The sequence below is a fragment of the Melopsittacus undulatus genome, chromosome 21, assembly GCF_012275295.1.
Source record: "Melopsittacus undulatus isolate bMelUnd1 chromosome 21, bMelUnd1.mat.Z, whole genome shotgun sequence".
Taxonomy (NCBI): domain Eukaryota; kingdom Metazoa; phylum Chordata; class Aves; order Psittaciformes; family Psittaculidae; genus Melopsittacus; species Melopsittacus undulatus.
Genome location: NC_047547.1, coordinates 1,799,935 through 1,824,793, shown reverse-complemented (window position 1 = coordinate 1,824,793; position 24,859 = coordinate 1,799,935). Strand labels below are relative to the sequence as shown.

Here is a 24,859-nt window from a genome sequence, read left to right as displayed (position 1 = left end):
AAGTCTCCAGTCAATCTCTCTCAAGCCCAAAATAACCGAAGACTTAGTCTAAAAATAAACTCACCGCCGTGGCTTTGCACTCTCAGCAGGTCATCTGTCCCCTGATTCCAACGGAGCCCTCATTGCCACGACCAGCTCAAGAGGAACTTTGCCAGGATAACATCGCTCCCAACCCGGACTAAAACGCTAGCGATGGTCGCTGCTGCTACAGCAAGCTAATTGCTCTGACAAGCAGCTCTGAAGCAAAGCAGAGCCCAGCTGTTGAGAGGGATGTCAAAGAGAGCTCTGCCAATAGCCACATGCACACACCCCCCTTCCTGCTCTCATTCAAATACTTCAATGGAGCTGCCTCCGCACAGCCCCGAAAAGGCTTTAAAGATGCAGCATCCCTCCCCTGCCAGGCACAGGGGCAACGCGGACGGAAGTGCAGGACCAAAGGAGAGAAGCTCCAGTCACCATCAGCATCTTCCCGGAGAATCCAAGTGTGGGGACCGTGCTGTGCAGAACACCCTACATGTGCTGAGGTAGGTCATGGGCAGCCTTGCCCTGCTCCCATCCTGCTTCCATGGGGGCAGTTTGTTAATGGCTTCATTGCAATGCAGCTGGGTATCTTTTTCTTAGTGATTGATTAAGAAACAAGAAATGCAAATGGTCCTGGAGGGGGTTGAAACCTCGCAGCCCCCTTCAATTCTCCCCCAGGAAGAGGTTTTCCATGCCAGACCTGGTGCCCAGGCTCACAGGCTGCAACCAAGTCTCCTCTCCATATATTAAAGCTTACTCGTGAGCACCTAAGGCAGAGGCAGACTCCACAATGGATCTCAAGCACATCCTGTCCCTTGCCAGGCCCGGATGCTCCTTCTTGTTGGATTACAGGAATCATCTGCCTATGGCTCCAAACACTGGTCAAGAGCAGGCAGGAATCATGCTGAGGGCACTGGGGGGCCTGGAGAAGAGGAGGCTCAGGGGGTACCTTATTGCTCTCGACAACTGCCTGAAAGGAGGTTGTAGTGAGGTGAGGGTCTCTTCTCCCAAGGAACAAGGGATGGGACAAGAGGAAACGGCCTCAAGCTGCACCAGGGCAGGTTTAGATGGAGCTGAGGAACAATTCCTGCCCCAAAGGATGCTCAGGCATTGAAACAGGCTACCCAGGGCAGGGCTGCAGGCACCATCCCTGGGAATGTTCACAAATGGTGTCGATGAGACCTCAGTGCCATGGGTTAGGGGTGGCCTTGGCAGTGCTGGGGAATGGTTGGACTGGATGAGCTTAAAGGGCTTCTCCAACCTGGTTAATCCTATGATGTTTCTGCACCAATGGTTCCCACTGGGCAGGAGCCCATCCTAGCAAGACACAGCTGGAGCTAAAGAGCATCTGCTTGGGGGCCAGCACCGACTTCAAACACGAGCAGCTCAGGCAGAGCTCTTGAGGAGGCTGCTTGATCTGGCAGCAGAGCAAGAGGTAGCAGGGCTCCTGTGTAAAGCCTAAAGCTTTGCAGAGAAAGGAGATGACGATGAGAAGGCAAGCTCGGCCTTGGGCTCAAGCAGATGAAGAGGCTTGAGTGGGACAGTTGAGATGCACAGCATTAACTGACAGCATCCATGGCAAATCGCATGGTGCTGTGCTGATAAAGTCTCTTCAGGACTTCACCACTTCTGTGCAGTTAATGCAGCTTCTTCTCTATGATTCCCAGCCAAAGCAACAGCTCAATAAAGCTTCTGAAAAGCAAGGAGGCAGAATCAGCAACCTGATACACCTCAGCTCTGTCACAAACTCAGGTTCCAGTTTGGAAAGCAGCCTTGCTTTGCAAAGGACTTCAGTTTAAAGGTAGGCATGAGCTTCTGCCTTAACCTGCTTCAGAGCCTTCTGAACCAAGCCCATGCAGAAAGCAGGTGAATGCTCCTCCTCTTCCTGCTGGATGTGCTGGGATCCTGGCTCCACAAACAGCTCCTTGCTTCTGCCCACAGCAATACCCACATTTGAAGAGGGGGTCCCGTGGCTGCACCACCAGAGAGAAGGGAACAGAGGGGCAAGACAGAAGGGGCAATAAGACAAAACTCACTTGCAATGCTCTACCAGTGGAGGGCCACAATTAACTGACACCCACATGGGCTGCATGGATGTTATAGGAGATTTCTCCATTGGAAGGCGTAAGGAAAACAGATCCAAAGGCTTCAAGCTCCTTTTATGCTTCCTGGTACTGGCCATTTCAAGGGTTTTCCTCCCAGTTCTGTCCAAGGAAAGTGAACCACGACCTCCATGGGCTGCTCAGCAAGAAGCCAGGCTGGATGTTCATGTTCCCCTGCAGAAGGCATGTGCTCAGAGTGACTCCCTGTGGCCGCTTGAACCCAGCCAAGCTGCAGGACTTAGAGGTGAGCTTACCAACCTGGCATCAGGGTTTCCCCCTTTTGAACTCACCTGGTTGGGGTTTCTTTATTCCTGGGCCCCTGGAGTTTTAGGCCTGGAGTTCTGAGCCCTAAAGAAGCTCCAGCAAATGAACAAGCCATAGGAATGGATTGATGCGTTCAGGTGCAGGAGCACACTCCAGCATCCCATGCCCGAGCTGAGGATCTTTGCTCCACATGGAGAGAGCCTTAAAATCTCTTTATCTTGCTAAGGAACATCTGTAGTCTGCTGCCTTTCCACTCAGGGTCGTTAAGAACAGTTGCTGGCACTCTCTGCTCTGGAGCCCTGCAGTGATAAGATTAGTACTGTAAAAGGGGGGAACTTTGGCTGCTGTTCTTCCCTTTCTCCCTGTTTCCAGAGATGCCTCGCTGGCAGAGGCATGCTAAGCAAGAGCACACAACCAGGTTAGGACCCTCTGTGGAAACCCCACTGTCAGTTCTTAACAGCCACATGAAAGCAGAAGGAAAAGCAGCTCCATAACCTAAGCCTAGAAACCCCATCTCGAGCACTTAAGACGCCCGGCAGATGGCATTCCGAGTGGGAAAGCTGTCCAGCCTGAGGACACAAGCACCTGCCCTACACAGCACAGATGCAGCTCCCTGTGAACTTGTCCAGCTCATTCAAAGCCCACTGCTTTGACTGCTCAGCATTTCACCTTCCTGAAGCGTGTCAGAGGATTTCCTAAGCGGCATCTTTCTCCATAGATGGGGAGAGTCAATGTTAGGTGGGAGGAGAAGGAGGAGGTGAAGGAAGAGTGAGTCAGCCCCACCAGCAGGCTGGACCAAGCCTACAGAGAGGGCTCCTGCCTTTCACACCCGAGAGCCATTGCACACGTAGGTGCCTGTGAAAACTAGGTCAGGGAAAGCAGGGCACAAAAGGGATGCAGCAGCTCCAGGTATTGTCTGTGCTCCCAGCTCGCCAGGGAACTGCCTGTGCTTAATGTAGTAACAGTGCAGAGCAAACAAAGGGAGCGAAGCAGCAAGACACATCCCCTCCCTCCCTGGCAGACAATGAGCCCTGGCTCTGTTTTGCCTGGCCCAGCTTCTACTGAAAGGAGACACATCCATTTGGTAGTGGATATATTCCCATCAGAAGGGGGACACCAAAGTGGTGGCATGGCACTGGTGTGAACTGCACCAACAGCCAAGGATGGGGCTCCCTCATGTGATGGATAACCTGCATCAGATGCTTAGAAAGGGAGAAGAGCACAACCAAGAGACTTAAATCTTAAATCATCTACCCACCCAGACCAAAAAACTCCCTCTCCCCTTTGAAAAGGGGAAAAAGAGCCTGGGACAGACCCCCTGTTGCAGGCAGCTCTGGCTTCTGCCAGCCTCAGCTACTGCAGCCCCATGGGGATGAGGGAGAGAACTCAATCAGATGGAGAACTGCACCACGGACTGTGCTTTGGGTTGGACCTGACCTTGCTCATTGCATCCAGCAGCAGGCTGCAATCCCTCATTCATTACTCAAGTGAGAGGTAGAGACACGCTCTCCAGACAGCACACGCTCCCAAGGACATTGAGCAGGCAGACTGCAGGCAAGATGTGACTCATCTTCAGGGAACTGCCAGGTATACCCCCAGCTTCTACGGGATCAGCTTGGACAGGCAATGCGCTTCAGCAGCCACCATAACACAACCACCACTCGTGGTAAGTCAAAGATGCTCTGTAAGTGCTCCAGGCTCGGTTCTGTAGGAGCCTGTATGCAGCAGAAGGCTCGTGTCTGGAGTCAGGAAGCAGGAAGGATGAGAACTGCTAGGAGCTACTCTAACATGGAGCTGTTGCTCCATCAACATCCCAACCTAGAGTGTGTACTCATTGAAATGCTGAAAGCAGGAGACCAGCAGAATCCCTGCAGCTAGGGCTGAAGGAAGGATGTTCTGGTCTTCCTCATCCTTTTCCATGGGGCACACAAATGGAAGAGGGGACAAGAAAGGGACAGCAGGAGAAAAGAGAAATGCTGAGAGGCTCGAGGAAGGGGAATTAAGTTTAGTGAGTGGCTGGAGAAAACCCAGGGATGAAACACCTTGCCCAGCTGCTCCTTGGAAAGCTGTGCTGCCATCCCTGAGGGATAAAGGCCTGGATGTACAAACGAAGCACCACACAAGGAGCTTTGAGTCAACCTCACCCATAGCCACAGCCTGATGCTGTCCTCTCCTTTGCACACACACACACACACATGGAGTCTTCTCCCGAGGCTGAAAGGAAGAATTTACCTTTCCTCTTTTAAAAAGGGACCTTCCATTCAAGCCTGCCTCAGCTGAGGATGCATTATCATGGCAACCATCCCCTCCCCATCCATCCCAGCAAGAAGAGCATTAAACACACCAAGGTCTGAACAATCCAGGCTACAACCAAGCCCCACGGTCCCCTCCAGCCCTTCCCCACGCCGTGGCCAGGGCGCTTTGACATGAACCAGATCTGTCAATGGCTCAAGACAGACACGTGGGCAGTAATGAGCAGTGGGAGAAAACACAGCACACTCCATTCAGCTCCAAATACTGCTAAATAATTCAGGAAGAGAAATGCCGCAATATAGAGCACAGCACGCTTTAAAAATAGAACATGTGCCAGTGCCAGAGGAACGGAGGGGAAGGAGTGAGAAGCAGAGAGAGATGGCATGAACTAAAGCATGTGTGGCAACACACGGGGCAGCCCGCGGATGCTGCAGCCTCCCTGCTCTATGTATTGATGCCAGCAGCTGTTTATTTGCTTGCCCTTTCAATTGGGAATCCAAAAGAATCGTTATTTTTGTTATGATGATGAACGTGGCAACAGAAAGCAGGGCTACCCTCTCTGGATCAGAGCCCTGCAGCAAGGCACAGACCCAAAACCAGGCCAGCAGCACATGCAGCAGCACCACAGGCACCGGCTCCCTCTGTGTCCTGCTCATGGGAAGCTCAAACAACGGAGCTTTGAGATGATGCTCTGTCCAATGGTTTCTGCTGGGGTGATGGTGAAAGGAGTGGCCACTGTTTCTAATGGCAAAGTTTGAGCCTTTTCTCTTCACTCAGCTGTTCTCTTGTAAACCCAGCTACCTTAATATCATAGAATCATAGAATGGTTTGGGTTGGAAAGCACCTTAAACACCATTCAGCTCCAAACCTCTGCCATGGGCAGGGACAACTTCCACTAGAGGAGGCTGCTCCAAGCCCCATCCAACCTGGCCTTGAACACTGCCAGGGATGGGGCATTGATGGTGAAGAAACCATGCTCCCTACAACCCATGTATTCAACCTAATGATGTTGGTACAGGGCTCAGCACTGAGGCTTTGCCTGAGGGTTTCACCTACACCTATTGGTGGCAATGAGGCACACTGCTTCTGAAAACCCCATGTCTCTGTCTAATACACAAGCGTCTCTCTGCGTGCGCCTCGTGCTTTGGATCTTCAGTTCTGTGTTCTCCCCAAGGTCAAGTCACAACAGAAGGACTGGTCTCTTCACTTGGGTCTGGTCCTGAAGCAGGCAGGACAGGATTCTATTTCCTAATAGACGGCATGCCTAAAGCCTCCCCAAAGAGGTCAGCTTTTGGGATACAGCAAGAACCTCCTTTAATGAGGTGGCTCTTGTGTCTAAATTCAGCTCAGGAGAACTGAGTTTCTCAAAGAAAAGGATGTCAAAGGAATATATAAAGATTTTCAAACTTCATTAAAAAAAATATACAAGTGAGCTGCTCTAAGGAGGAGGCTGCATCTGCCCACATACAATAATCATCCCCGAAATTCACTGGGAGGCAGCAGTGACTCAGCCTGCAGTACACAGAGACAGCTTGTGCTCCCAATACATAATGAAACTGGGCTTCAGACAGCATCCCTACTCCGCATGCGCCCCACTGACAACACACATGGAGGGGAATCCCAGCGCTGACAGGCAGGCAGGGAAGCAGCAGCCCATCCTCCTGTTGCTGCCCACATTCAGGCACAAGCATCTCTGCAGCATCACACCTCACCTCTGGTGCCATGCAGGAAGGAGGTTGTGAGGTCTTGAGCTGGGTTCACTGGGGCTTAGAAATCAAGAGAAGGGTCCAAAAAAGATGGAGGAGAGTGTGAGAGATTGGAAGGGGGAGGGAAAGGAACTCTGGTCCTTGACTACATCCAACCATCTTTTCAAGTGTCACCTCCAGCTCTTATGGAGAAAGAGGGAGAAATCTACACATGGTTTGGTTCAATTGCTCTGCTGTATGAGTGGATTAATCACACTTCCAGTAAAAACCTTGAGGTATAAATTACTGCTTTTCACCTCCTGCCCAGCAGTCACAAGAAACATGGGGCTTTGCTGCATATTGGACTTCTTGCTCCCATACTTATGCTGTCACATCACTTACAAATAGGTTTCTCTGAGATGCTTTCTGTGCTGGCCTCAAGGACTCCTTCACTCTGGCATCCTCAGCCTTTATCTTGGAACAACCAGGAGCTTCTATCAGAACAAACTGATGCAGAAGGGCACTCCTCAAATGAAAACTGTCCTGTGGATTAGGACTTTAGCAGTGCAACACATATGAGTTAGAAACCATTCTACAGCAGTGAGCCAGGCAAGTGAACGACTCTGGGGTTCTCACCCTGCCTCTGCTCTGCCTTTTGATGCTATCTCAGCCAAATCATTTCATATCATACAATAGAATGGCTTGGGTTGGAAGGGACCTTAAAGCTCATCCTGTTCCAACCCCTGCCACAGGCAGGGACCCCTTCCACTGGAGCAGCTGCTCCAAGCCCCTGTGTCCAACCTGGCCTTGAGCACTGCCAGGGATGGGGCAGCCACAGCTTCTCTGGGCACCCTGTGCCAGCGCCTCAGCACCCTCCCAGGGAACAGCTTGTGCCTAAGAGCTCAGCTCAGTCTCCCCTGTTCTGGCAGGTTAAAGCCATTCCCCATGTCCAAAGCCCCTCTGTCCTAAGCTCTCTTACAGACGAGGAAGGGGTGGCAGGAAGGTCCAGGCTCTTGTGGCAGTATTCAGAAGGAAGACACTGCACCAAGCCATCCATTTGATGCACCAACTGAAACTAAGCTGCTGGGAACAGGCACACACAGTTACACTTCTGGGTTGAACCTGGATTTAATAAAGTCAGTTGGGCAGCAGCCACGAGAGCTTATCAGAGGCCACCTCTCCCTACTGCTTGGGTAGTATCTGCCTCGAGTCTAAAGCCTCCAGAGATCTCCGTTGCCACTGCTCTACTTGGGCTACGTTTATAGAACCAGCTGAAAAGCACGCAGTGCCTTTAGCTCTCAGCACCTTCCTGTTGCCAGGCAGCGGGATTCTGAGTGATCCTAAAGCAGTTCTCCAGAAACAAAACCCAAACGGGATCTACACTAGCTCATCGACGGATGCAGGCACTAAGAAACAACTCACAAGCCCCTCCAGGAGGTGGTACTGTACTTCTGCACAGGAAGCAAGTCAAATGTGCTCTGAATGCTTCAATGCTGCTGAATATAGAGGGAAGTCTCTTGCTGAGTGCATCCTTCCCTTGTCACAGACCAAGCAGCCTTTATCAGCATCACCACTTGTTTCTCTGACTTCTCCAAGCCTTTAAGATCCACCTCCAGCTGCAGGCACCTCCAACATCATAGAATCATGGAATGGGTTGGCTTGGAAAGGACCTTAAAGCTCATCCAATTCCAGCCTTGACTCGAGCTTATCTTCAGCCAAATAAAATAGCTTTAGCCCTTGGAAAAGCCTTCAGCACTCAGGTGCCAAGCTGCATTTCCTGCCTCTTGCTGCACCACTACCCTGGACTTCCTCAGCTTGCTGAGCGATACCAAAACCTGCTGCACTTGAGGAGGGACTGAAAGGCAGCTCCAAAAGCTGCTCCCAAAGCTTTGGCACATGTCCTGCAGTGTGGCCTCTCTGGCAGCCACCTCCTCCTTCAAAATAATCAAGTTCTTAAAATGAGCACTGATCTAGCTGAAGTTTAACAGTGCAATGAGATTAAGTACACTGCATCCATGCATGCTTACACGTGCAAATGTCAGAGCTGGGACTCACTAGATCAGATTTAAGGTCCCTTCCCACCCAAACCATTCCATAATTCTCTGGTTCTTCACACTGTTCATGCAACCCTGCCCATTTTGGCAGGAAAGCCCTTTCTGTTTCTCTGCCTGATGCTAGGTAGGAATTATGAGATGATAAAACTACGTCCAGTTAACATTTCTCCAAGACACCAATTGTTTTCTTCATCTGTCAACATCTACCATATGAAGGAAGATGAGAAACAGCAGTTAAAATAGGTCTGAACTCTAGAAGACACTGGGGGAAACCCAGGGTGCACTGTAACCAGAGAAAGCTTTGATTCATGTTACGTTTATAAGGGGGGTGGTGGAGGTGAAGAAAGGCTGAGTAGTGGGGCTGTTCATCCTGCAAAGAGAAGACCTAATTGTGGCCTTTCAGTAACTACAGGGGGCTTGGTAGAAAGATGGAGAAGAAAGACTTTTACCATGGTCTGTAGGGATAGGCCAAGGGCTTTACATTGAAAGAGAACAGGTTTAGATCTGATAGATCTCATTTCACAATGAGGGTGCTGAGGTGCTGGCACAGGGTGTCCAGAGAAGCTGTGGCTGCCCCATCCCTGGTAGTGTTCAAGGCCAGGTTGGACACAAGTGCTTGGAGCAGCTGCTCCAGTGGAAGGGGTCCCTGCCCTGTAGGTTTGATGCTAGGAAGGTCTAAGCAAACAAAGCTCCTACAACTCACCCAAAGAGGAGGACAATGCTGCAAAGTGTCTGATAATGTGAAAACACCCCAGGCTTTATCCTACAGATAGCTCAAAGCATCCCTTAGGAAGGGTCAGCAAAACCTGCAATGCTTGGTTACTGTGGGGTCAATTGGCTCTGTATCCCACTCACCTCTAGGGCACCAGTCCCCACTTCCAAGCAGGAGGGAGATAAGAGCCCAGATCAGATCCAAGGGATGTTTCTCCTTCGAAGCTGGCAGGAGTTGATTTGAGAGTCTTAATCCAGGCTCCTCAGAAGCTACATGGCTGTCTCTAGCAAAGCATCATCACTGCAAGCAACCTGTGGAGATGCATCCTCACCTGTGCAATCCCTGGAGTGATGGTTTACTGCCCAATGAATTCCATCTTGGTGCACAGAGCAGAACAAAACCAGCCTAAAGCCCTTCCTCACCCTCTAGTTTGTGCCATTAAAACAAATCTATTTGTGGATACACATACACTGGAATAAGTTTATAAAGTTTACTGTGCAGACACAATCTGCCCTTGCATTCTGAAGACACAAGAACACACAGGTGGAAATCTTTACCAATCTATGTTAAAAAGCTCCATGAAAACACAGCTGTGGATGGAGGAGTGAAACCATCCACTGAAAACCAAAACCAACCCCCCCAAAAGAACAACTAAAAGATGGCAGAAAATCACCTGTGAACACTGAGCTGCCATTTAATCAAGGAGATCATGGCAAGCAATACCTGGTATGATTCAAGCAAGAGTTTCCAGCACAAGTTCAAGGAGGAAGGACACAGAGGTTATGTCACTCAGCCTTAATAGGCTACAGGGAGCAAAGAGGATAGAAACAAAGAATGGAGCATGAAGAATCAGAACTATTTGAAGTAACCACAGGGAACCAGGTCCCAGTTATCAAAGGCAGATGGAGAACAGGTCAAGGCAGGAAATGAGATGAGATTCCCAACAAGCACCAGTGACAGAAAACCAGACAAGAGCCCAGCACGCTGCCAGCAGGAGAAGGAGCACCCAGACAGGGGTTTAGGACAAGCAAGGGCACTGTTTTGATCTGCTCATCTGCTTTCTGCCACGCAAACCAGGTCCCCACACCATCCTCCCATCACTCCCCATGCAGCTGGGGAGAAGCAGCTCTTGTGCACAGCAGTGATTTGGGACACCTGTGGCATAGAACACACTCTCAGCCCTACCACCACACCAAAGAGCTTCTTCCCCCTTCTTCACTGTTAAGACTTAACTCCTCTTTCTTTCTTTCTCCCTTTCTCTCTTTCTTTCTTTCAACAGGCACCAAAATAGCTCCCTAAGCAGCAGGTTATCTCCCTTTATCAAGTCTTCTTTCAGCACTTCTCAACCCTTCAGCTTCCTTACCACTTTTCCAGCTTTGACTTTGCTCCAACCCCACAGACAGACACTAACATTCACCTGCACTGAGCAACACAGGCAGGGTTAACAGCAGCTCTGCGTTATCCATCTGAACCCTCTTCAGCAGAGTGGTTCAGATTCTAATGGACACTTTGCATGCAGAGAGGCCACGAAAGCAGCAGCAGCCATAACAAACTCCAGGTTTCCTTGTACTCACAATTCCAGGGGCATCTTTGAGCTCTAAGTGCAATAAAACCTGTCCTGTTGTCAAGTTGGAAGCTCGGCACCTGCCCGAAGCTTGTTTAGCTTTCCCTGTGCTGAAACCTATCCCCTTACGGCTCCCACTGCACACCCAGCTGTGCTAGCAGCACATATCCCTAGAAACACACCTTGCTTTGCCAGACATCTTCTGCCAACACTGATGCATCGCTCAAATAACACAAAGAAAGGCAGAGCTAAAGCAGCTGAGCTCAGCTTTTAAGTGTGCAGGAGGAAAGCAATGTTAAGGCTGTGTGTTAAGATACCCACACGCAACAGTTCCCTCCCATCAGACAGATGCACTGAGCAGGGTACAAGCTGGTAAATAAGCTTCCAGGAGCAGGAATCGATTCACCCCTTGTGCTAAACCAAAGCCCTGTTCCGGATCGCAGTTAGCCCACGGGCAAGCACTGCGGGCACATCTGGGACCCCAAACCCCATGAGGGAGGCGGGATGCTCACCCAGCTCACGCTGTAGCCGAGACACACAACCGGGACCCAACGTGGGAGCTCTGCCAACTCCCCACGAGTCCCAGTGTCCGAACGGCAACGGCCTCGCTCCCCGCACACCCCGTGAGGGTTCCGCTGTGCCAACATGGAGCACGGGCACCAGAGCGGCCCTTCCGCGCCCGCATCCGGTCAGCGGCGTGCGCAGAGCCCCTGCCCCGCAGCCCTCCCACCCCCGAGGCCGGAACCCGCTGCCAGCGGCGCGCCCCACACCCGGACCCCGCGAGGCCGCGCTCCCTTCCGCGGACCGCCGCGCACCGGCAGAGCGAGGCCTCTCCTCCTCCTCCTCCGCTGCCTGCCGGGGCCAGCCCCGCTCCAGCCCCAGCACCGGACTGGGCCCGCTCCGAGCCTCCCGCAGCGGCCCCGCTCCGAGCTCCGGGCCCAAGGCCCAAGCGGACGGAGCCGCCGCAGACGCGGCCGAGCCCAGCGGCTCAGCCCCGGCCGGGAGCGGGCGGAGGGGTCCCGGGGCGGCGGTACCGGAGCCCCGTTCCCCACCTCCCCCCCCCCCCCGGAGCGCACTTACCGGGCCGGGCCCTGTGCCGCGGGGCCGCCGCCGCCGGGCCGGGCCGGGCCGGGGCTGGGCCAGGGTGGGGCCGGGGGGGAGGAGAGGGGGAGGGGGAGGGGGAGGGGAGCGGGAACCGGAACCGGAGAGAAAACGGGTGGAAAAAAATAAAATAAAATAAAAAAAAAGGAAGGAAAAAAAAAAAAAAAAGGGGGGGGGAAACGGAGGCCCCTCCCCCCGCGCGCCGCGTGCGTGCTGCGTCACCGCCGTGCGTGCTGCGTCACCGCCGTGCGTGCCGCGTCACCGCCCCGCCGCCCGTCGTCGTAGCAACCGGGCGGACGCGGTGGCGCCGCCTGGCGCGGGGGAGGCCGCGGGGTTCGTGATCCCCCCGTGTCCGGGAGCACCCCCCCCCGCAGCACCGCGGCCCCTCCGGTGCCCCCCGACGGCTGCTCCGGGACCGACCCCCCCCCCCCCCCGAGCGGCAGCGACACCCACCGGGGACCGGGACCGGGGCCGGGTCAGGGGGCGGGCTCAGCACACACGTGCGGGCAGGGCAGGAGGCGGCGTGCGCTGCCCATGCACCCGCAGTCCCGGCCCCGCCGCTGTCCGTCCCGCAGGGCCGGCGATGGCAGCAGCGGTGGCTCTGCCGCTCCTGCTCGTCCTGGCGCTGGCGGCTCCGCTGGGAGCCCGGTGCCCGGCGGCCCCAGCCGCCCAGCGCCACGTCCTCCTGGCACGGGCACAGCAGAGCATCCTCGCCAAGCTCCGCTTGCCAGGCAGACCCAACATCACCCAGCCCGTGGCCAGGGGGGCTCTGCTGACCGCGCTCGGCAGGATGCATGTGCAGCGCACGGATCCCGTCCCCTCTGGGATGCCCCAGGAGAGCAGCCTCCCCCCCCTGCATCCCAGGCTGGGTCTGCAGCAATACGAGATCTTGAGCTTTGCCGAGTCAGGTCTGTACAGACCCTGCGCCTCAGGGGCACGGGGGGTGGTTCCTGAGCTGGGGCCGCAGGGGGAAGGTGGGGAGAGCTTTGCTCCTCCACACCACGGTCCCATAAGCAGTGCCAGGCCATGGGGCAGGCTGCTGCTGGAGGGACTGATAACAGGAGGCTCCATGCCCAGAACCTTTGCACCCAGGTCCTGTGCTTACCCCCATCAGCCACCCCTTGCTGTGGGCAGGGGAAGCATCACTGAGGCTCCAGGGTCCCCTCAGTTACATACAGGACGTGTAGGGTGGGGAGGTTGGTGCAGGAGCTCTACCATCTGAATGTGTTGTCTATCAAACCCTCCCCACTCGGGCTAAAGGTGGCTGTGTTCTTCCAAACCTGATGTTAAGCTGAAATGCCCCATCAGCTTGCGGTGTCTTCACTCAGGTCTTCAATGCCCATCTGCTCCCCATGCTGAGCTGCCTCTCCATTCCCTACCCAATGTGGTGGGTTGCCACATTTCACTCCAGAGTTGGTCCTCAGGGGAGAGACAAAGGGGATGTCAGGCCAGAGGAGATGGAACCAAGCCGGGTTGCTGCATTCAGCACCGGGAGGATGCTGCTCCTTTAGTGAAAGAAGGATGCACAAGGAGGAGGAGCAGCAAGCACAGGGAAGCGGGGCTGGGGCTGGGCTTCCTCCCTCACCTCTTCATTCGGTTCTGTGCACAGGGTCCTCCACCTCCCGCAGTGTCCACCTGCATTTCCGCTTCACCCGGGAGCTGGCTGGGGATGCTGAGATCCTACAAGCCACCCTCTACCTGTTCTGGGCAGATCCCGGCCCCGGGACTCACCCTGTCACCATCAGACTCCTACAGCCAGACCCAACAGGGCTCAACGTGACCGTGGTCCATGAGACACGGCTGGAGGTGCAGCATCCTGGCTGGGCCATGCTGGACGTGGGTCAGGCTGTCCAGAGCCTCTTTGGCCAAGGGAGTCAGAGGCTCACTGTGGAGCTGGAGGCAGCAGAGGATTGGGGTTCTCCCCTCCTGCCTGGCCACAGTGATTCCCACCGGCCGTTTGTGGCAGCCCAAGCCCGGGCCAGGACCCCTCACCGGCTGCAGCGGCGCAGCATTGACTGCAGCAGGGACTCTAAGATGTGCTGCCGCCAGGAATTCTTTGTGGACTTCAAGGAGATCGGCTGGGAGGACTGGATCATCCAGCCGGAGGGTTATCACATGAACTACTGCACAGGGCTCTGTCCCCTGCACATGGCTGGCATCCCTGGCCTCGCTGCCTCCTTCCACACCGCTGTCCTCAACCTCATCAAAGCCAACAATGCGGATGCAGCCGTGGACTCTTGCTGTGTCCCCACACAGCGTCGTCCCCTCTCTCTGCTCTACTATGACCGGGACAGCAACATCGTCAAGACTGACATCCCTGATATGATCGTTGATGCCTGTGGTTGTACCTGACCTGTGCCTGGACCTGTGCTCTGCAGGGCTCTCCTCCTCCCGGCCCCTTTCTGGCAGCCCAAGACCTGGTGAGCTGCTGGGATGGGAACCCTGCCAGAGTGTTTTCTCCTCCTGAGCTTGAGCATTAAGGGTGATGCTGAACCTCCAAGTCCTCTCCTCCCTCACCTCCCACACAGCTCGGCTCCCCCTGCAGATTTGTCCATGGATTCCTCTCTGCCCTTGAGCCATCTGAGACTGGCTCTTGATGGAGACCAGACCCTTCTATCTGCAAGGCTCTGCAGAGAGGCTCCACACAGCACTGCTTGTCCTGCTGCTGATCCCAGACCAAGGCCATGGCACAGCCCTCAGTGCTGCAACACGAATGTGTGCTGGGGAGGTAGAAGGTGAAAAGGTGCTGGGGGATGGCCAGGCCATAGGGGTGAACCCACCCTTGGAGCCCCACTGCTCAGCATCACTGGTAGCATCCTGGCTCCCTGGTATTCAATAAAAGACTCTCAGCCACCATGTGTGCACATGTAATGTGTGTGCCCTGTTGTTAGCCAGCCCATCTTTCACCTCTCCCCAAGGTGCCAGGGGCTGGATGTGTCCTAGGGCAGATTCCTTCCTTGGGCAGAATCTTCCATTCTCCCAGAGCTGTCTGTGTTTGGTCGTTCTTGTTCTAAGTCAGGACCAAATGGAGCCACTTTTCACCCCTCTAAAGTGGATAGTGAAGGCTGGGCAGGACCAGCAGAGCCACCCGGGGCCCCCACCTTTACCTACAGCCCATTACCAGCTCCCTCAGTGCAGAGCAGCCTCTGGCCCACAGCCCAGGGCAGCCACCCCTTTCGCTGCCCCTTGCCAGCCTGGCTGTGGGACATGTCAATGCCGTGAGAGCTGGGGGCAAAGGGCAGCTCGGACATATCAGCCCCTTGTGTAATCTGGTGTTAGGGTTTCTCCATGGCTTCCCATGTGTCCCCTCCATGTGTGAGGGCTGGAAAAGCAGGGAGAGGATGCTGGTGGTGGGAGAGAGAGATTCATGAGGGCATGGAGCTGAGTAACTGCAGTGCTGGGGGCCACAGATCACCCCAGCACAGAGGCTGGAGGCAGGACTGAACCAGGTAAGAAGAGGGTTGGCAGATGGAAGAGAGCAGGGTCAGACCTCCTCCATCCGGCCTGAAGGACAGCTTGGCATCTTGTGCTCTGCTCCAGGATCAGGCCGAGCTGGTCGGAGCCATGGGCAGCTCTGGTAGGAGCGGAGCCAGGCTGCACATTGACAAGAGGAACACCTTGAGCAGGGATGCTAGCAGGGGACAGGGGGTACCCAAGGAGGCAGCCGCTCACACTGAGCCCTGTGCTGGAGCAGGGACCCGCATCTCCCCATCAGCAGGCACCATCCCGAGATCCAGGCTTCCAGACCTGGAGGGGTCCTGCTGACCCAGCTGCTGTGCAGGCAGCATGGAAGACTGGGGATCGATCCTGTCTGGGACCCAAGGCCGCTTGCGCAAAGCCAAAGAGGGTTTGGTCTTTAGTGATTTTCCTTTTTTTCCCCTCTCTTCTTTTCCCAATGCTTTTCCCTATCTGTATTTATTGAACAAACAGCTTTCCTGGGGCTGGTGCTGAGCTCCCTGGTCTGCAGCAAGCATGGGCATATAGGGGCTGAATGAAGGGGCAGAGGAGCTGTCAGCTGGGCCCTGTGACCCTACAGGTGCCTCAGTGCAGGGGAGCACAAGCCTGAGACCCTGAGCTGAATCATGGAATCATAGAATGGTTTGGGTTGGGAAGGACCTCAAGATCATCCAGGTCCAACCCCCTTCCATAGGCAGGGACACCTCACACAGGCCCTCTTCTCCATGCATGTGGCTTGTCCTGCTCCCATGGGAAACAGGCAAGCATGGCTGAGGTTCAGGAGCCTCAAGGAGCCTTCCACTGGGGACCACCACAGAGCAATGAGGGCACAGCCAGGGAAGGGCAATCCCCCTGGAGCCAGGCACAGCCCATGGTCCTCAGCACAAAGGGGGTGACATCACTGCTGATGGCCCAGGCAGGAGCTATGATTTATACCCCTAACAAAGCCGCACATGGAAAAGCCCTCTCTGTGGAGCTCAGCACAACCTGGGCTTACTTTGCAAGTCTTCTTTGTTAACAAGAGTAACCTCAGTGTAAGCATGAAGGAGAGAACCAAGTCAGGCTCCTCAGGGAGTCAGGAGTCCTGAGAGCGACAGGATACAACTTCCCACTGGGCATCCACTCATCCATCACTGGTGGGAGAAGAGGGGATGAGGGTGGTGCTCACCTCAGGGTGTCCCCTCTCCACCACACTTCTTCTGGGTCCCCTGTGCCCTCAGGGGGCTTGCGAGGTGGGGGTCTCATGCCCAGCCACCATGACATGCTGCTGTACTGGTCCCAGTAAGACTGATGGGGATCCCGCCTGCAGCCCCAGCACCGGGGCTGTGCCCTTGGCCTGTGCCAGATCTGACACCGCAAGGGCACCGCAAGGTCCCATCGCTGCAGCCTCCGTGCCGGGAGGGGATGGAGATGTGCCACTGCCGACGGTGCGAGGAGCCTGTGCCAGTATCAACAGATCCTGAAGCAAAGGTCCGAGTGCGCTGCTCCAGAGCCTCCGTTGGCAGGGCCTGGCTCTCCGGGAGGGGTGGGAATTCCTGAAACCCCTTTTGTTGCCTTGAAAACCATTAATGTTTAATTCCAGTCCCATGGGCTCTTTCCAGCCTGCGGCCCCGGCTCATCCACGCTGCGCATCCCCTGCCCGGCCCGTGCGAGGAGCCGGCCCCTCCGGGGGGCTCTGATCGCCCCCATCCCCTAAGGGCCGCCCGGCTCTCCTCGCCCCCAGCTCCAGCCCCTGTCCCGGGTGCAGCGTTGCCTCTGGCCGCCGGGTGGCGCCCGCGGGCCGGGGGCTGCAGCCCCGCTCCGCACCGGGCAGCTCCGGCGCCCCGTTCCCCCCCGGCCTGTGCAGCGGGCACCGAGGGAAGCGGGGCCGCCGACCTCGCCTCCCTGGCCCTGAGGCCTGGCCTCGTTCCCTTCCCACGGCCGGACCCCGGCCTGCCCAGCCCAGCGGCTCCAGTCCTCCCTTCCCTCTCTGCGCTGGCCCCTCGGTGCCTCAGCCCGTGCAGCCCCGACGGCTGCTGCCCTGACCCCCAGCCTGGGCTGCCCCGGGGCAGAGGGGCCGGTGAGGAGGAAGCTTCTTCATGCATGTACCGGGACAGTGTCAGGGTTTGGCTCTTTCTTGGCCGATACCGGTGATGGAGCTGCATGAGAACGGGCACCGAGGCAGAGGCCGTACTCAGATGCTGGAGCATAGCTCTTAGGACGGACAGGGTGTTCCTGTTTAATCCACCTCTAGGGCAGGTTGTCAGGTGCCACGTTTGCCTCACCGGACACGAGGTCGGCAGCCCATAAACCATGTGTGCAACAAGTGCTGGGCCTGGGGGGGACCCGAGGGGGTATTTTGGTCAGGTTGGTCACTGGGCTTCACTTTCTGGGAACCGTTTAATCAACAACACACTTATGCAATGGGTGCAAGAACCACTCACAGCTCCGTGCTGACCCCTGGCCTACATCCCATGGGCCAGAGTGCACGGGGGGGGACCCACACATACAGCGGCAGCGTGAGAGGGCAGTAGCTCAGATGCTCTTGCTAAGCTGGAGGTGGAATGGGGGGCTTGTGTTGGCAGCATTGGGGTATAGCAGGTTTAGAGGGATTAATCCCTTTGGGGAGATCCTGCTCTGCAGCCTGGAAAGGGCTATGAGCTTGGGAGTAATTCACTCTTTTTGCCACAGCTCTTTGCCTCCTCTTTTGTGCTGTGGATATGTCAGAGAAGGAGGAATCCAGCACAGCATCGTGCCTCAGTTTCCCTTCCCTGCATGTGTGAAGCTGTGCAATGGCTGCTGTGATGTGATGGTGACACAGAGGTTTTAATGCCCCGGATCAATGCCACTCAGCGATGCAGCCTGGGACTCCCTCTGGCTTGCTGCATGTGGAGAGAGCACCAGGGGGGGGACCTAGCTCCTTCCATGGGTGGAAGTCAAATTTTCCCTAGAGAATGCACCCTAAGAGCCAAAAAGAAACCACTTCCAGTACAGGAACATGGAATAAAAGGCATAGGAGTCAATGTGTAGAGCACATATCCAAATACTTGGGATGGGACTGACGGTGCATTTGCAAGGAAAGCGTGCAGATGTGTGCACCACAAAACACCTGTGCGAGCAGATGTGTGCCCTGCAAGTGTGTACCATGCCCTGTCCATCAGTGCCTGCTCTGCCCTGCTGCTGCCTGCGTGCTGCTGCCTGCAGCCAGGGCTCCCAGGCCCTATAGGAGCTCTGCTTCAGGCCAAGCTGTGCCCACTCTTTCCTCCTTGTTGACATTCCTGGGCTATTCTGGGAGCTGCCAGCAGGCCTGGCCAGCTGAGAACTTTGGCCCTTGCACTCCGGTTGCATCATCTCCGGTGGGTGCTTTTTCCCAGACAGCCCACTGTTTACCTGTCACCTCTGTGCTTGGCCAGGGGCTCTGTGTGGTCAAGACCTTGGAGTCAGTGCTGCATGGCACAGTGGGCACAGGACATGCCTGCAGGGCTGGCTGGGCTTCAGGTTCCCACTGCACTCTGAGTTCCCAGCTCCGGCACAGGAGCACGGGGCTCTCCCACACGCTCAGCAGCGTGGCTCCTTGTAGTACCTTCAGGAGGCTCCTCCAGGCCTCAGCCCTGGCTCAGGCTTGTGGACAGCATCAGGGGCTGAGATGCAGAGAGCATCTTAAGGCTGATGTGAGCATCTTGAGGCTGATGTGAGCATCTTCAGGCCAACTCATGAGCCCTCAGTAGACACAAGTGTCCATTTTAACTTGTGGGGAGCAGGGGGTGTAGCAGACACCCTCCTGGGGCTGCCCAGCTCTGTCCTGGGGTGAGGCTGGACTGGGCAGCCCAAAGGACAAGCTCAGACTCACAAACTCGTCACATGCCAGGAGTAACAAAGCCCACGGATAGGACCTGTCCCCAGGTAGCTGTAGGGGTCAGCAGGGGGACTGATCCAATCCCTGCTTTGTCCTCCATCAGCAAGTTAGGGACTGGCCCTACTGGGATGCCAAGGGGGTTGCAAGTGCAATGCATGGGCTGTGGGGCAAGGCTGAGATCCATCCCTCAGGATGCTCCACAGCTCGTGCTCCTCCACCCAGCCAGGATCTGCCCTTGCTTCCTGCAGGCTTTGGGTCTGTCAGGGATGCTCCGAGAGCTGGGACGAGCTTCAGGCCAGCAGAACCCCCCTGCACACTCATGGGCACACACCTCGGCAGGTACCACTGTTTGCACACACCCCCTTGAAGCCCCCCATGTGCAGCTTCCCGTGTGTGCCCCCCTTGTGTCCAGCCCCGCGGTACCCCCTCTGGTGCTGTGCGGGACACACAGCGGGGGTTGGAGGGGAGGTGGTCCCGAGAGCAGCGGGGCCGTTCACCGCCCGCCTCCGCTGCGGGGGAATGGGGGGTGCGGGCAGGGGGGGGCTAATCCCAATAATCCCCCGCCCCGGCCGCGGCCCGACGGGACGGGACAGGCAGCAGAGCCGGCCAATGGCGGGGGGGCGCCGGGCCCGCCCCCGGCCGCAGGTGCCCAAAGCGGGCGGGCCGCTCCTCGCCACTCCCGGTGCCGGCCCGGTCCGTGCCGTCGGTGCGGATGGCGACGCGCGGCGCGGGCCCGTGGCTGCTGCTGCTGCTGTCGGTGGTGCTGTGCGCGGCGGCGGCCGAGTCCCGGTGCCCGTCGTGTGCTGCGGGAGCGGAGCGGCGGCTGCTGGAGGAAGCGGCCAAGCGGCAGCTGCTGGAGAAGCTGCGGCTCCGTGAGCGGCCGCGGCTCGTTCACGCCGTGCCCCGCGCCGCCGTGGCCCGTGCCCTGCGGCGGCTGCAGGGGGGCAGCACCCGCCGGGGCCCCGACGGCGACGACGACGGCGAGGAGCAGGGCTACGAGATCATCAGCTTCGCGCAGCCAGGTGGGCACCGTCCCCGCGGCCCCCGACGGGCTGAGCTGCGCCCGGTGCCGAACGTGGTGGGGGGGCCCGTGGGGATGCGCAGCCCCCGAGGCCGGGGCCATGGACACCCACCCCGCGCAGTGCGGGTGCCTGGGGTCACGCGGTGGGTAATTAAGTCCTTAATTAATGAGCCTGGGGTGCGCTGTGACCTCCCCGCGCTGCGGATGCACAGGGAGGCTCAGCCGCGAGGAGGAGGAGGAGGAGGAGGAGGAGGAAGAGGAGGAGGAGGAGGAGGAACGGGTCCTCTTGCTCCTGCATTAGCCATGTGGGACGGCACAGCAGAGCTGCTGTGATGCCGGTTCCCTCCCTTGAGGGATGGGCGCAAGCCGAGGTGCCTGAGACCCTCCGAAGGTGGATTTGGGAGCTGCAAGGACCAGCTCGGGGGTGGTGGGGCTGGAAATGCTCTCGAGCCTTGCAGTGTGCAGCAGCAGCGCTGTGGTTGAGCTTACTTGAGGGTGTCTGGGCAAGGTGACCACCGTGGTCCCTTCCAGCTTTGCCCATTCTGTGGTTCTGGGAAAGGCAAAGGGCTGGGTGCCCCCTCTATGCCCATTCTGCCAGGCAGGATGAGACAGTCCCCGTTCCAACACCACCCTCCTCTGGTTAGCATCCCCAAAGAAAGTAGGGGGAAAGACTGCAAGCTCTGTTGAAGAAGGAAAGTTTGTAGGGCTTTCCAGTGAAGATCCTGAAAGAGACTGGTTTTGATGCGCAGGGTGGTGGTGGTGCAGCCTCACCTTCCCTGCATCCTGCACCATTCACCTCCTTCTTCCTTTCTGCCCTCAGAGACCACGTCTCCCTCTCGCCTGGGGCTGCAGTTCCAGTTCAGCCGCGCACAAGACCAGGACGTTCACATCCTGCAGGCTCAGCTCTGGCTCTACCTCCGAGTCCTACGGGAGCCGGGAGCCAGCCTCACCCTGCGGATCTTCCTGGCTGCTGGGGAAGGGGATCTGGTGGGGGGCAACCGCACGCTGCTGAGTGAGAGGCAGCTGAGCGTGCGGGGCAGCGGCTGGCATGCCTTCACCCTCCTGCCTGCCCTGCACAGCTTCTTTGGGGGAGAGCAGAGGACCCTGCGGCTGGAGCTGGAGAGCCGTGGGGATGGGGGTGATGCGGCAATAGCCAATGCCAGCTGGTCCCACCAGCCCTTCTTGGTGGCCAAAGCGAAGGTGAGAGAGCCAGGTCACCATGTGGCCAAGCGCAGCCTCCGCTGCAGCCAGAACTCCAACCTCTGCTGCCGCAAGGACTACTATGTGGATTTCCGAGACATCGGTTGGAATGACTGGATCATTAAGCCTGAGGGCTACCAGATAAACTACTGCGTGGGCCAGTGCCCCCTACACGTGGCTGGCAGCCCGGGGATGGCCTCTTCTTTCCATACAGCTGTCTTCAACCTGGTCAAAGCCAACAATGTCCAAGCATCAGGGCACTCCTGCTGTGTGCCCACACGGCGCCGGCCGCTCTCTGTCCTCTACTTCGATCGCAACAGCAACATTGTCAAGACTGACATCCCTGACATGATCGTTGATGCCTGTGGCTGTAGCTAGGGTTGGGGGAGCTGTGCTGGGTACCCCCCTTCTCCAGGACTGCCTCTTTAGGGGTGGGGGAAGATGGAAAGCTCCCTGGAGCTCAGGCTGTGGAGCAATGGACTCCTTTGGAAAGGTTGGGAGGAGGGAGAAGATCTCACCAGGGAGTCTCCAGAGTGAACCTGGAGTAGGGCAGAGCAAAGGCTACATCAGGCTGCTGAGCATGAGCACCTTGGTCCCAAGCACCCCTTGGTCCCAAGCTGACCCCACATTTTGGTCTGTGGGGTGAGGGACCTTGTCTTTGCTCACATTCAGAGCGGCTGGTGACACTCTGGGACTCAGCCCCCTCGAGAGCAGAGTGGAAAGTGGGAATGGGTCTCTTTCCTCCAGGTGGGAAACTGGAGGATGAGAGGTGGTCGTGCTCTTCTCCCCTACTGCAACAAACCTTCCTGCATCACAGTTGGGCCTGGTGATTGGGATGGGTGGAATAGGGCACAAATAACAGCGCTGGAAGAAGAGGTTGGGGGGTGGGACTTTGTCAAGGACCCCCAAACAGCAGTGACTGGACACGGTGGAGCCTGACCTTGCCTCCTGACCAGGTCCTGTGTGTTTCCCTACCCATTTCCCTGGCATCTGTGCTTTCCTTCCCTGCTGCCCACCCTCCCAGTGGGGTCTCTTCCAGCCTAGGGCCACACAGGGAGGTCTGACTCAGGATCTGCCTTTAAGACCATACTAAAGGTACAGATTTGTACTTGTACCTCTAGTTTTGCACCTATCACTGTTTCTATGGTAGAGGTTTCTGCTGCTGTTGGGACTTCCTGGTGCTCCATCCTCTCTACCCACCTCTCTGCCCTGGTCTTCCCAATGCCAACCCGTGAATGCATCCACATGGTCTGTGCTTTTAATTTATTTTAATACCTCGGTGCAGCTTCCCAAATAAATGGGTGGAAACACAACATCCAGGCTCTGATTCCTTTCTCCTGGCACCACTTGTGGGAATGGGGTGGGGGAAAGGGGCCTGCTTGGCTGGAAGGTCTAACTCCTGGCTCTGGGGCTGGGTTGGATGGGGGACGGGGTGATAGGACAGGGGCTGGGATCTGGGTACCACCTCACTGGGCCTGTAGCATGAGCATCAAAGGAGTGTTTCCCAGCAGAGCAGACACTGCCCAGCCTGAAAATGCTGTTTCCTACCAGCATCAATCCTGAACCAAGCTCACAGTTATTGACCAGCTTGAGTGACCTCAAATGACAAACCACAGCCCCCCCAATCCTGTGTCCCCACTGCAAATAGCAGGGATTGTACCTACCCATACTTCACTGACCTCCCCCATCCCTTCACACATGCTTCCCTAAACACCACCCCATGACCCCAGGCTCAGCTCCACAGAAGCCAGTGCCAGAGCCTGCCAATGGCCAAGCTGGTGTGTGATGGGGAGTCATTTGGAGTGGGATGCTGCTGGAGTGGGAGGCAATGCCCCCTGCTCATCCCTCTGAGATCCCGGGTCCCGGTTGCGTAAGGTCCTGCTCAAAGCTCAGTTTGGGGCCGTTTCATCTCGGGACAAACCCACTTGCTTTCCCAGCTTGGCCCTGCTCTGTGCCCTGCAAGCGGACAAAGGGCAGCTTTCATCAGCCGGCCCCAGCGGGCACCCCCCCAGGCTGCAGCCATCACCCACCCCCCCCAAAACATCTCTACCTATAGGGATGAGGCACTGGCAGGATGGCTCAGCCTTCCGGGTGCTCCCACAGCCCCAACAGGAGTGCTGCTGACACCTTGGTGGTGGCTGTGTCCTGCTATGGATGCGCTGAGAGCTGCAGGTGTGGATTTGGGGTGAGTGCAGGGAGATGTGCGTTGTGTCTTTACAACCCCTGCTCCCCCCTCCATAGCATCACTCCGGTGTAACTGTGGGGCAGGGCAGGCAGGGAGACATCCCATAAAGACACCAGATACCCTATTTTCCTTTGCCAGCAACACAGCATCCTCACACCACAGTGCATTTATGTTCCTATATGTGTGTATGAGGGGAGGCTGTTCACATGCGTGTGTGTGATGTGCTGACTCACTGACACACTGACACGCTGACCCACCAGCCCTGAGCTGAGATGCTGAGCTGGTTGTGGTGCTACCATTAAGTCCTTAATCTGGGTGATCATCTGGTCCTGCTCTGAGCCGCTTTAACTTTCCTAAACAGGAGGCCAAGATTAGTGGTGGGGTGTGGGACGTGACAGTGAGAGGGGGGGAGTCGCTGGTAAGGAGCTACCCAAGTGTTGTTTGAACACCAGGGGCTCAAAGCTGGTGGCAAAACCGACATGGGCCTGCCTGGCCATGCAGATGGAAGCGTGGCTGGTCCTGGGGCAAGCCCCCAGACCTCAGGAGGGTGGTAGGGCTGGTCCCACAGCATCCCCAGTGCCCAGTGGGCCTTTCCTGGCAGCTTAGCAGGGGTCACACTCAGCTCAAGAGTAGATCTGCTGAGCTGCTTATGCCTATTACAAAACGGAGATGCAGGCAATGCCTTTCACCTGCACCCAGCACCTTGGCCCTCTCCCAGGGCTGATGGATGGGACTCCATCCATCAGAGCATCCTGGGGGCACCTGTAGCTGTTCTCCCCTTGTGCCAGTGGATGGAGGGGTGGCTCTAGAAACTTCCCCATGTTGTCCCTCTGCTCTGGAGGTCCCATGCAACCAATGGAGATGGCGTTTCTTAGAGATGTGCTGTGGGTCATGCTGTGAAGCTACCCCTGTGGTGTCCTGGCCACCTGCAGTGCGTGATGACACACAGGGTTATGGGAGGACAGGCTAATGCAAGGTATAGTGCCCACAGCAGGAGTAATCCTGCTAAGAGGCTCTAGGGACAGGCTGGGTGCATAGTACAGCTCCCCTCACCTTCGGGGGTCACACAACACAGGTACTGTCATCCAGGAGAGCAGGATGAAGCCGGTAGGAGCAGTTGAACACTGGGGTAGGGTGAGAACAGCCATGTCCCTACATGAAGTGTACCTGGGATCATGGGGGAGCTCAGCACGCACAAGATAGGGCAGGAGCTCCCTCCTAGCAGGCTCTGTGCCCGAGGGAGCCCTTGGAAAGAGGCAGAGCAAGGAAGGAGCAGGGTCCCCAGGCGAGGCCGGGGGGGGAACGGCCCCACCGCACCTCGGGGCCGGGCCCGACCTCCCACGGCTGCTGCAAGGGATGCGGCTCCGCCGGTCGCCACCAGGAGGCGCTGCCCATCACCGCCGCGC

General features: G+C 56.8%; 3 protein-coding genes across 10 annotated transcripts in view; 2 read left to right on the top strand and 1 right to left on the bottom strand.

Moving 5' to 3' along the window:
* The window catches only part of R3HDM2 (R3H domain containing 2), a 37,331-nt gene extending 25,544 nt beyond the window's left edge, over positions 1-11,787 (bottom strand). For 2 of the 8 annotated variants that reach the window (XM_034071383.1, XM_034071384.1), the window contains exon 1: positions 11,736-11,787. The gene's annotated coding sequence lies outside the window, so the exon portion shown is untranslated. Of the gene's footprint in view, positions 1-9,234; positions 11,343-11,735 lie in introns of those variants that run through there. The other 6 variants (XM_031052879.2, XM_031053086.2, XM_031052911.2 and 3 more) reach the window with 6 other exon arrangements.
* A 527-nt stretch (positions 11,788-12,314) lies between these two features.
* LOC101878371 (inhibin subunit beta C) lies at positions 12,315-14,592 on the top strand. Its single transcript, XM_031053286.2, has 2 exons — positions 12,315-12,664; positions 13,366-14,592. The coding sequence occupies exons 1-2, from the start codon at positions 12,340-12,342 to the stop codon at positions 14,106-14,108; spliced, it is 1,068 nt and encodes a 355-aa protein (XP_030909146.2). The 5' UTR covers positions 12,315-12,339; the 3' UTR covers positions 14,109-14,592.
* A 5,167-nt stretch (positions 14,593-19,759) lies between these two features.
* On the top strand, positions 19,760-21,646 carry LOC101871036 (inhibin beta E chain). Its single transcript, XM_034071543.1, has 2 exons — positions 19,760-20,069; positions 20,889-21,646. The coding sequence occupies exons 1-2, from the start codon at positions 19,760-19,762 to the stop codon at positions 21,644-21,646; spliced, it is 1,068 nt and encodes a 355-aa protein (XP_033927434.1).
* Positions 21,647-24,859: the final 3,213 nt, after the last annotated feature.

Bases quoted from the DNA above. Each gene is read 5' to 3' on its own strand.
- LOC101871036 (XM_034071543.1), top strand. From the start codon at position 19,760: ATGGCGACGCGCGGCGCGGGCCCGTGGCTGCTGCTGCTGCTGTCGGTG. The intron at 20,070-20,888 runs GTGGGCACCGTC...TTCTGCCCTCAG, and splicing joins CATCAGCTTCGCGCAGCCAG to AGACCACGTCTCCCTCTCGC.
- LOC101878371 (XM_031053286.2), top strand. From the start codon at position 12,340: ATGGCAGCAGCGGTGGCTCTGCCGCTCCTGCTCGTCCTGGCGCTGGCG. The intron at 12,665-13,365 runs GTCTGTACAGAC...TTCTGTGCACAG, and splicing joins CTTGAGCTTTGCCGAGTCAG to GGTCCTCCACCTCCCGCAGT.